This window comes from Delphinapterus leucas, chromosome 9 (assembly GCF_059928025.1).
Source record: "Delphinapterus leucas isolate spDelLeu-1000000601 "Yukka" chromosome 9, BTC_Dleu_Yukka2, whole genome shotgun sequence".
NCBI lineage: Eukaryota > Metazoa > Chordata > Mammalia > Artiodactyla > Monodontidae > Delphinapterus > Delphinapterus leucas.
Window position 1 is genome coordinate 68791643 of NC_143137.1, and position 12277 is coordinate 68803919.

General features: G+C 34.9%; 1 protein-coding gene across 16 annotated transcripts in view; it reads right to left on the bottom strand.

Annotated features, from left to right (window-relative positions):
• Positions 1-12277, bottom strand: part of CRPPA (CDP-L-ribitol pyrophosphorylase A) — a 410033-nt gene that overhangs the window by 244864 nt on the left and 152892 nt on the right. For all 16 annotated transcript variants that reach the window (XM_089917677.1, XM_089917676.1, XM_089917679.1 and 13 more), the window contains 2 exons: positions 6805-6879; positions 6252-6344 (listed from right to left, as the gene is read on the bottom strand). In XM_089917677.1, coding sequence (XP_089773803.1) covers positions 6252-6344; positions 6805-6879 — 168 coding nt within the window. The remainder of the gene's footprint in view (positions 1-6251; positions 6345-6804; positions 6880-12277) is intronic.

Sequence of the window (12277 nt, forward strand, 5' to 3'; positions counted from 1 at the left end):
TGCTGGGTTCTGTTAAGAAATTTAACAGGACCACAGATTTTTATAACTTAAGTTCAATAAAGGCTCAGTACCCTGTGAAGCTAAAGAAAGAAACCATTAGCACTTAAAAGAAGGAATCAATGTGTTTTTCCAATTGTCATTTGTTCTTTATTAGGAAGAAATTTTAAACACATATATATATGTATATGTGTATTTTTAATCTCTTTCCATCTTATTATCTAACACATTCATGAGAGCATAAGAGTAACAAGTGTATATGATAAACTGCACATTGGATTGATTCTGTTCCTGGCTCTGCCACTGGTGAGTGTGGAACCTTCTGGAAACAATTTACATCTCTGTGACAGTTTCCCCAGATGTGAATATATCAAGTGTCAATTGATGGTGGTTTTCCATTTTTTTTATTTGCTGACATGTTCAAATATTAAACATTTTGAAGTATTTTAAAGATCATGTATTCTGATCTATTATGTCAATAAACTACTTTCCTGTAACTAGAACTAAATTAGGCACTTTTGAAGGTTTATTTATGTTTTTCAAAGCATTAAAATTCCATATGGGAATTTCTGTTTTTTGCTTAAGTAAATTCATGAAAAGATTCCTATCTCTCCTAAAGCACCAATAAAATTATTGTCTACATTGTCAGGGGAAATTAGAGCTCTTGGACAATTATCCAGATAATTACTGTAAAATTATTTTGCTGTGGAAAGTGATAAACTATTTTATCAAGTAAAATTAAAGAATCTGCTTCATTTCTCAGCTTTTAACTTCCACTTAAATTTGTGGCCAATTTCTTTCTGCTTTTAAAAATTAAACTTTTGGTGCCTATTATATGAATCAGCTATGCTCACTGAATAAGTAAGAATATACTCTCCATTATCTCATCTGATAGTAGTACTAAAGAATATTTTGTGGAAATCTTGCCAAATCCAAAAAAAGTAGAATCTCTATTTTATTTTCTGGACCTGGAAAGTATTTTTTGACAGTTTTACATTTGATTTTAGATAATCTTGGATTGAAAACAGCTACACTTAGCTTTGTCTTCTGAAAATCTCCTCCATTACCGGGGAAAAAACACTTCTCTGATCATTAATTTCTAAGAAAAGACAACCTACAATTCAGACTCTTAACACCTTTGTGTCTTGTACAATTTAAATAGAAGCCTATGGGGTTTTTTTGGAGTGATTTTTATATCAGAAACTTTATGAATTTACCTTTTACTATTCTAATAGATCTCAAATATTGTCTTTTCTAAATATTTGTTTATCATTACTTAAGTAGTGAACAAAAATATTTGTTTATCATTACTTAAGTAGTGAAAAAAACAAATAATAGAAAATAGTAGAAAATAGAAAACTGAACATGTCCCATGTTGATAGTTATTGTATCAGTTGATTCCAAAAGAGCTTTCAGATGACCCTCTTGCTGCAATCTGGAAAAGGTGCTAGCAGTACTATACACCCCCTGGTAACCACAAGAAAGACAGGCTAACAAAAACTTCAGTCAACTCGGGATAAAAACTTGGCTCCTTGATAACTTACGTGATAGACTAAACAGCATCAAAAATCACATCTGAAAAGGATTCTTAAACATAATTCTTATACAACTTTACGAAAGAAAGCATTGGCCTTTAATGTTTATAAGGTTTTTCTTGTTAAAAAAACACAAAGTGATCTAAATTTTTAAAATTCCTTCATGCCAACCAGTTTCTAGTTTTAAAAAGGCTTCTTTTTTTCTTTCAAGTAGAGACTAGTCTAGTACAAGGTGTGATTGCTATCCAAATATGTGTTCCCAAAGGCTCACAGTTGAAAGATTGCATACAATAACAAACGTCATCCTAAGCCACACAGATGCACTGAGAAACAGAATACTTAAAAAGTGACCCCACCCAACTATCTATCCTCACTTTAATGCTGGCACCTATTCTATCATCCGTCAGTCTCCAGCTGACTACAGAAATTTGGAAAGTTCTGATAACTCATTATAACTACAATTAAGTTATACCTACCAAAACAGAAGATTTTTTAAGTTGATCAAATTAACATTGATAAATTCCTTAAACCATATTCAACATCATCAAGAATTAAGAAGCAGGCAAAATGAGACTACTTAAAATACATAAAAAGAATATAAGAATGATGACGAAATAGATAGTCCAAAAAGGTATCTTGAACAAAGTCGTAATAAAGAATATTGCTTACAAAACTAAAAATAACCAAAAATATTTTCGCAAAAATGACCACTTGAAATGAAGCATGTCACAACATATTATCATATAAATGTCTACAAGATCATTCAAAAAAGTTTATTTTTGCAAACATAACCTAAATTTTAAAAACAGAAGATAAAATTATTTTAATAAATATCTTAGTTCTTCTAAAATAAAATCCCAATTATTTGTCCTACTTCTCATGCTAAAATTTTGTTCCTTTCTCTACATGGATCTTAAAGCAGTAGGCTCTACTATGCCAGTTTATCTTAGATAACAAAAACCTCCTGCATTAAGTATTTCCTAACCCATTTTGCTTTCATAAAATCCAGGGAGAAGTTGATCTCTGATCTTTGAACAACCAAGAATCCTACAGAACCCGAACTAAAACCTAAGCATCCTAAATACCTAGAACCCAGCACCATTAACCGTCCATTCCTTTAGTAGTTAGCTCCCTCCAAGGTGTAAATACTCCAGAATGAACTTGAAAGTCACACGTACCTTCTGAATGACTACTGAATGACAGCTAACCAGGGTATTCCAAAATATTTTTCTGTATCTACATAAGAATATAATAGAAGAGATATGTGGGCTTCGTCAATACTGTCAATATTGTCAATACTTCGTCAATAGTCCTGACATTAATTTTTTAGCACTGAGAACATGATCTAATGTTTTCGTCAAACAAACGCCCCAGCTAAACTGACTTTCAGTCCCATTTCTTCTGAATATTTGTCCTTGTACAGTAAAACATGATGACACTGCAAATGAGGGCCTTAACTAAATACCCTCTGAGTTGAAAAAACCCTCACAAACACCTACTCAACCACAATTTTCCTTTTCATCTGACTGATTCCTACCAAGCCTTCCTCTCTTCAGATGGACTGAAAATCAAAGTTGATAAACCATGGCATAGGAAAAAGGGCCACTGTACTACATGTCAGCCAAGAAAAAATAGGCCTGTAAACATTTACAATACATGCATTCAATAACTATTGAATCACATAATCCCAAAATAAAAATGGAGATACTTTTCTATGACTCGGATGTCACTTTGGATTTATTTTCTGATGAATAAAATCTACCTGTTGAGGGAAGCAAATGAACAGACTCTTCTCAGAATTTAAAAGTGCTTTAAAAAGGCTTATTTAAAAAAAAAAAATCCCCCATGGTAGGGTCCTTTTTGTCTTGGCTTAATCTTCTAGAGAAGTAATTCAGAGAGAGGAAAAGTAAACACACCATAGCCTCAGAGCTATCTGATTCACATAATATCTTTTCAATTACATATATATGTATATATGTCTGCATATGTATTCATACTTTCATATCCACACACTATATGTGTATGCATTGTTCCCATTTAACTAATGTAAAAATTGTGTCCCCAGATATCTAGACTCAACTTTAAGTCTTTTATTCTACACTATATTTTCCACACAACTATTTATTTGGGGAATATTTGAATGATTCTGCCAAATTTTAAGTCACAGGGAAACTGAAATGGCCTTTTGGCAATTTGGGGGTAAAGTAGCATCAGAAGGAAAAAAAAGATGAAGCCTTTACACAATCATTTACAGGACAATTAAAAAATCCAGAGACAATTTACTTGACTCTCAATCCAACAAGGCAGTATTCTTTACCTTTCCAGTGATTTGTTCCACCCCAAGGATACAGATTCCAGATATGTTCTAGAGACATTTTCCTATTAAGTTTAATAATAACCCTAATAATCACCACACTGATTCTACCTATGTAATGGGAAAATAACAGGTAGACAAGTATTAACTATAGAGTGACAACTCTCCAGTTTAAAGTGAACATTTTACAGTTTTTATAGCATACTGACTTAGCGTATACTGACTTATAATAATACTATTCTAAAACTAGTTCTCGTAGACACTTCCTTCCTAACTAGAGGATTGTCCATCTTTTCCCTTAGTTTAATACAGAACACTAGGTAGCCAAAAAGAAGAATGAAAATCTGGCATTTACTAGGATATGTAAAATGGAACTCTACAGGAGTCAACAGAAAACTAAATTCAAATATTTATGGAAGCAATGCAAAGGACTGAACTTGAGATACAATAGTAACAATAAACTACAAGAACTAACAGTTTAAAAATGCTGTGTGTGTGTGTGTGTGTATTTGGTGAAGAGAAGCAGAGGAAAAGGGTAGAAGGAAAATTCACTGATGACACAGATTCCCACCTGCATGCCTGCCACAACTATACTGCCACTAAGAGAAGTCAACTGATGGGGAATGTGCTTTTGGGAGAGATCTGACATGCTAGGTGTGAGAAGACAGTCAAGTACTCAAATGGAAGTACCTGATAAAATGCTGAACAATGTAGGACTGAAGCTCAGGAATCAGATTAGAGCAGCATCAGTAAGCTGTGATTCATCTCATCCAAATTGGAAAGAGCAAGAGCTAGACTATTAAATGAAACTAACATTGCACGGCTGCCAAGGGCCCAGCACTATAATATCAACTACATTTTACATTCATTCATTTTAATCCTGACAGTGATTTAACAAGTAGGGCTACTAGCCTCATTTCTAAAAGGAGGAAAGCAAGCCTCAGAAAAGTTAAGTAACTTGACCAAGGAACCAATGTATTCTGAATTCAAAGCCTTTGCTCTCTTTACAGTACTCTTCTGCCTCTTCAGAAGAATATCAGGGGACATGGTGTGAATGAGATTTCTAAGCAAGTTAACGTGGAGCGATGAATAGGGAGCCAAACAGAACTCTGAATTTATCTCCAACCTATGGAGACTTAGAGCCCTTCAGCATTCGGAACATTTCATGCTGTTCCTAAAAGTATCAATGAAAACATCTATATTTCTGTTAAAATCATTCACATGAGGAATCTGGGTTTCCATGACCAGCAGCACTCATGGAACTCATCTCTAGGGCATAAAATCAAATACAATAGGCAGGTGAAATCATCAAACTTCCCCCAGTTGCTAATCTGTTTCTATTTGCATGGCTCAGTCTAGAGCTACTTATTTTTAGTGCAAATTTTCTTTATTCTGTATTAATAATCTCACCTAACAAGAATTTAATTCCCACACTATGGCACAGGCCTGAGCTTTATGAATTCAACAATTGCTAAGCAATTGTTTTGAGAATTTCATGTTTGGAACGCCTTCCCACAGCAAAATGCTGCTGACAACAGATTCTTCTCAGCTAGTTTGTCAGTCCTGGGCTCTGGTTTTGTTACTTCCTGGTCTTGCCCTCTGAAATACCCCTCTGCTGCACAGTTAAAAAGGCCAATCAAGTGAATTCTGTACTAAACATACATTTTTAGGCTTTCACAGAAAAGATCTCTCCAAAACTTTCATGGGCCATTTTTCTAGGACTTCTCTTTTATCTGTTGCTCATTCTACTTTTTTTTTTTTTTTTTTTTTTTGCGGTGCGCGGGCCTCTCACTGCCGTGGTCTCTCCCGTTGCGGAGCACAGGCTCCGGACGCGCAGGCTCAGCGGCCATGGCTCACGGGCAAGCCGCTCCGCAGCATGTGCGATCTTCCCAGACCGGGGCATGAACCCGCCTCCCCTGCATTGGCAGGCGGATTCTCAACCACTGCGCCACCAGGGAAGTCCGCTCATTCTACTTTTGCTGTCCATGGAACAGAGAAGACGAAACAACCTAAGGGTATTTTCTTCCATCTGATTTGTGCCCCTCAGTTTTTTAACTTTGGGATTTCTTCTCTAATGGCATTCTGGTAGTACACTAAAATAAAGCTCTTTCACATTATCCAAACAACAAGTCAACTCAGCAATAACCTCTGAAATTCTAATGAAGGAAAAGACATGCAATTTTTGCTAGGGTGAAAAACCTATCAGTTCAAACAAATAATTGAAATAATAAGGACCTGCAGTCAGATTACTCAAAGCAAGAAAGTGAGTTCAAGAACCCACCGAGAAGAGTTTCTTCGTTTGGGTTTAGATGGATTTCTTCAGTTGGATGAAATTTTGTTAAAAAGAAAAGTTGAATTTCAAGGAACAAAGCCTTAGTTTGAAAAGTCTGCATTAATTCACTTACTGAAATAACAACAACAGGATATAAAATGGAAAGATTACTCTCTTCAAGCATATTCAGTAATTTCTGGGTTTCTTCAAAATCAGAGGTCATAACCTGAAAGACCAGAAAAATAAAAGAAGTTCTTAAATGACTTAAGAGTTCATTGAAGGAGAAAAATGGATAGGTTTTAAACATTTCAACATTCAAAGTATCTATCAAGCTTAATTTTAAATTTTCAAACAATGTTAAAGGATACCGATAAGATTATAGCTATTAAAATTTTTTTAATTCATTAATTCAAACCTATCTTCTTATCTACTTTTTACCAGAAATTTGAAAATACCGTTTAAAGAAATATCACCCTCTTCTCATTACGTGAACTAGGTTGTTAGAAAATGTTATTTCCCTATTTCAAAAGACAAAAATAAAATTTCTAAATACATATTGAATAACACAACTCACCTATCAAAATCTTAAATTCAAATACTTAAGAAACAAGAAAACTAACTACTTGTCAAACATTACATTTATACAAATCCTCAAGTGCTTTCAATCATTTGTATTAACTACTTACATTCACACGAACAAAATTGTAGCATTGCTCTAAGATGATTTGCTGAAGATCTCTGCCAGATGTGACTTTTACATGCTAGGAGAAAAAATTAGAGGAAAAAAGAGTTTACAAACTAGATAGAAAGACCAAACATGAGCATAAACAACTTTATGAGCACAAAATTTCTATAGGCACATAACGCCAAGGACCATGCATAAGAGCAAAATAATTCAGACTGAAGTTTATGAGGCTACCAAAAAAAAACCCCACTTGAAGTAGTCCTAAAATAATTAACATTATTGTAGCAAATAAGTAGATAGGAAATTGTTTTAGATAAAAAAATGTTGAAAAGGCTCAACATATATTCAGGAATGGGCAAATAGTCTGGTTTTTCTTATACAAAAAATATACAGTAGAAAATATTTGAATAAAATTTAAAAATTGGTTAGACAAGAATTTTTAGAGAATTCTGGAAGCATGTTAAATACTACAGTTACAAAGAATACATTTAACTAAATATGGAATGACTAGAAACAGGGAAAGCAACAAGAGATTACCATCATAGGCCTTCTTCTGAGGGTCCAGATCAAGATAGCAGAGTAGGAAGATCCTGAGCTCACCCCTCCCATGAAACACCAAAACTACAACTACATATAGAATGACTGTCTCTGAGAATGACTTGAAGATTAGCAGAACAGACTTTCTACAACCAATGCTATAAAGAAAAGGCCACATCAAGACAGGAAGGACGGGCAGAGGGGCAGACATGCAGTCTAATCAGAACCCCCACCCCCAGTGCAGCTATCCGTAAGCAGGAGGGATATCGCAACCGTGAAGGTTCCCCCTGAGGAGCTAGGAGTCTGAGCCCCACGTTGGACTCCCCATCCCGAGGGGCCTGCACCAGGAAGATGAGCCCCCATAACATCTGCCTTTGAAAACCAGTGGGGCGCACATCCGGGAGAGGTAGAGGGCTGTGAGAAATCAAGATACTGCTCGTGAAAGGCTCAAACACAAACTCACTCAGAGTACCAGCACAGAGGCAGAGCCTTGAAAAGAGCCTAGGTATTATCAAAGGAAATTTACTGACTAATTTCAGGGCTTGTGCTGGAGGGGCAGAAATCTGGTAGAACTCTCTCTAGGGACAGAAGCAGTGGCAGGCAACATTTTTTTTTTCAAACTCTTCTACCTACCAGGCCGTTGCCATTTCTGCCACTGTTCATCAACCTAGTTAACCCATGTGCCCCACCCCAGTATTCCCCTGAGGAACAGCCCTCCTCAACCCACCCAACCCGGCTAGCTTCTCCAAAGTACCTGCTGCCCCACCCCACCCAGTGGCTGGCCTCAGTCAGCACCAGCACCCCTCCAAAGTGGCTCCTGCTCTCAGAAGCCAGCCCCACACATCAGCAGGCCAGGAGCAGTTGTGGCCAGACCTCTCAGCCAGCCAGGCCAAGAACCAGCACACCGTTTCAGCATGCCTGCAACAACTGTGGCCCAACCACAACAGGAGGGCACAATGACCAGGGGAGACTGCACCATCAGGCCCCACAGGACACCATTTATATAAGGTCACTCTTTCAAAACCAGGAGATGTAGCTGATATACCTAATACACAGAAACAGAGTTAGGTAAAATGAGGAAACAAAAGACTATCTTCCAAATGAAAGTTGGCAAAACTTCAAAAAAAACTCAACAAAATGAAAATGAACAGTTCTATCAGATAAAGAGTTCAAATTAACAGTAATAAATAAGCTCACTGAATGGAGAGAAGTATGTGAACTCAGTGAGAACTTAAAAAGAAACTATAAAAATGAGCCAATCAGAGCTGAAGAATACAATAACTATAATGAAAAATACACTAGAGGGAATCAACAAGAAGATGCAGAAGAATGAATCATCAAGCTGCATGATAGGGTACTTGTAATCACCCAATCAAAACAACAAAAATAAAAAAAGAATTTTAAAAAATGAGAATAAAAGAAAAAGGGACCTCTGATACAACATCAAGTATACTCACATTTGAAGTACAGGGGCCCCAGAAGGCAAAGAGAGACAAGGACACAAAACCTATTTGAAAAAACAATGGCTAAAAACTTCCCAAATCTGGGGAAAGAAACAGACATCCATGTCCAGGAAGCACAGACAGTACCAAACAAGATGAACCCAAAGAGACCCACACCAAGACACATTATAATTAAAATGTCAAAATTTAAATATAAAGAGGGAATTTTAAAATCAGCAAGAGAAAAGCAACTAGTTACATACAAGGGAACACCCCCATAAGACTATCAGCTACTTTTCGGCAGAAACTTTACAGGCCCCAGAAGAGACTAGCATGATATATTCAAAGTACAGAAAGGAGAAAACTTACAACCAAGAATACTCTACCTGGCAAGATACAGAGTTTCCCAGAAGCAAAAGCTAAAGTAGTTCATCACCACAAAACTGGCCTTATAAGAAATGTTAAAGGGAATTCTTTAAATGGAAAAGGCCATAGCTAGAAACCAGAAATTTATGAAGGAAAAACTCACTGGTAAAGGCAAACATATAGTAAAGGTAGTAGTAGATCAACCACCTATACAGCTAGTATGAAGATTAAAAGACAAAAGTAGTAAAATCGTCTGTATCTAAAATATTTATTTAAATGATACCCAAAGTAAAAAGATATAAAATATGACATCAAAAATATAAAGCATGGGTAAGAATAAAATGTTGTGCTTTTAGAACACATTTGAACTCAAGACGCCATCAACTTAAAATAGGCTACTATATACATAGTTTGTTATATATAAACCTTATGGTAATCACAAGTCAAAAACCTCTAACAGATACACAAAAAATAGAGAAAGGAAGCCAAACATAACACTAAAGAAAGTCATCAAATGAGAAGGGAAAAGAACCAGAGAAGAAGAAAGCGATAAAGAACTACAAAACCAATCAGAAAACAACTAACAAAATGACAATAAGTACATACCTAATCAACAGTCACTTCAATCAAAATGAACTAAATGCTACAATCAAAAGACACAGGTGGCTGAAAGGATAAAAAAAATAAGACCCATCTATAGGTCACCTTCAAGCAACTCACTTCATATCTAAAGACACACACAGACTAAAAGTGAAAGAATAGAAAAGATTTTCCATATAAGCTAGGGTAGCAATATGCGTATCAGACAAAATAGACTTTAAAACAAAAAATGTAACAAGAGACAAAGAATGTCATTATATAAAGATAAAGGGATCAATCCAACAAGAGACTATAACACTTATAAATATCTATGCACCCAAAAAAGGAGCAAATATAAAGCAAATATTAACACACATACAGGAAGGTATTGACAATAATATAATAGTAGACTTTAACACTCCACTTACACCAATAGACATATCAGACAGAATATCAATAAGGAAACACTGGCCTTAAAGACACAGTAGACCACTAAAAATATATATCTATAGACCTTTCACCCCCAAAACAGCAGAATGCACATTCTTTAAAAATACACATGAACATTCTCCAGGATAGATCTCATGTTAGGCCACAAAACAAGTCTCAATAAATTTAAGAAGACTGAAATCACACCTAGCATCTTTTGTGACCCAAACAGTATAAAACTATAAATCAATTACAAGAAGAAAACTGGAAAAAAAACCACAAACATTTTGGAGCCTAAACCAAAAGCTACTAATCAATCAATGGGTCAATGAAGAAATCAAAAAAATACTCTGAAACAAATGAAAATGGAAAGACAATTGTTCCAAAATCTATGGGATGCAGTGAAAGCAGTTTTAGAAGGGATGCTTATAGTAATGCAGGCCTACCTCAAGAAACAAGAACAATCTCAAATAAACAATATAACTTTACACCTAAAGGAACCAGGAAAAGATGAATAAAAGAAACACAGTTAGTTGAAGGAAGGAAATGATGAAAATCAGAGCAAAAATAAATGAAATAGAGACTTTAAAAAAATCTTTTTAAATCAATGAAACTAAGAGCTGGGGTTTTAAAAAGATTTTAAAAATTCACAAACCTTTAGAGAGACACATCGTGAAAAAAAGAAAGATAGCCCAAATAAATAAAAAGAAAGAGAAGAAATTACAACTAATACCACAGAAATACAATGGACAAGAGATTACTGTGAAAAATTATACACCAACAAATTGGACAACCTAAAAGAAACAGATAAATTCCTAGAAACATAAAATCTTCTAAGACTGAATCAGGAAAGAATAGAAAATCTGAACAGACTGATGACTGGTAATGAAATGAAATCAGTAATGAAAAAACTCCCAACAAACAAAAGTCTAGGATGTGAGGGCTTCACATGTGAATTCTATCAAACATTTAAATAAGACTTAACACCTACCCTTCTCTAACTATTCCAAAGAATTGAAAAGGAAGAAATGCCTTCAAACTCATTTTAGGAGGCCAGCATCACTGTGATACCAAAACCATATAAAAACACTACAAAAAAAGAAAATTAATATTCATCAGGCCAATATCAATGATGAACATAGATGCAAAAATCCTCAACAAAATATGAGCAAACTGAATTCAACAATACATTAAAAGGATCATACACCATAATCAAGTGAGATCAATTCCAGGGACACAAGTTTGATTCAATATTCACACATCAATGAACATGATACAGCACATTCACAAAATGAAGAATAAAAATCATATGATTACCCCAATAGATCTAGAAGAAACTTTTGACAAAATTCAACATCCAGTTATGATGGAAACTCTTAATAAGGCAGGTATAGAGGGAACATACCTTAACATAAAAAAGGTCATATATGACAAACGCACAGCTAACATCATACTCAATGGTGAAGAGCTGAAAGATTTTCCTTTCAGATCAGGCAAAAGACAAGGATGCCCACCATCACCACTTCTATTCAACATAGTATGGGAAGTCCCAGCCACAGCAATCACACCAGAATAAGACACAAAAACAATACAAACTGGAAGAGAAAAAATAAAACTGTCACTATTTGCAGATGATATGACACTATGTATAGAAAACCCTAGACTCCACTAAAAACCTATTAGAATACATGAATTCAGTAAAATTGTAGAATACAAAATATGTATAAATCTGTTGCAGTTCTGTACACTAATAATAAACTATCAGAAAGTGAAATTAAGAAGGCAATTCTATTTATAATTTTATCAAAAAGAATAAAATACCTAGGAATAAATTTAACCAAGGAGGTTAAAGACCTATACTCTGAAAACTATAAAACATTGATGAAAGAAATTAAAGATGACACGATTAAGTGGAAAGACGTACTGTGCTCATGGACTGGAAAAAAAATTTTGTTAAAATGATGATACTACCCAAAGCAATCTACAAATTCAGTACAGTCCCTATCAAAATACCAATGGCATTTATCATAGAACTAATACAAATAATTCTAAAGTACCTATGGAATAACAAAGGACCCCAAATAGCCAAAGCAATCTTGGGAAAGAACAACAAACCTGGAG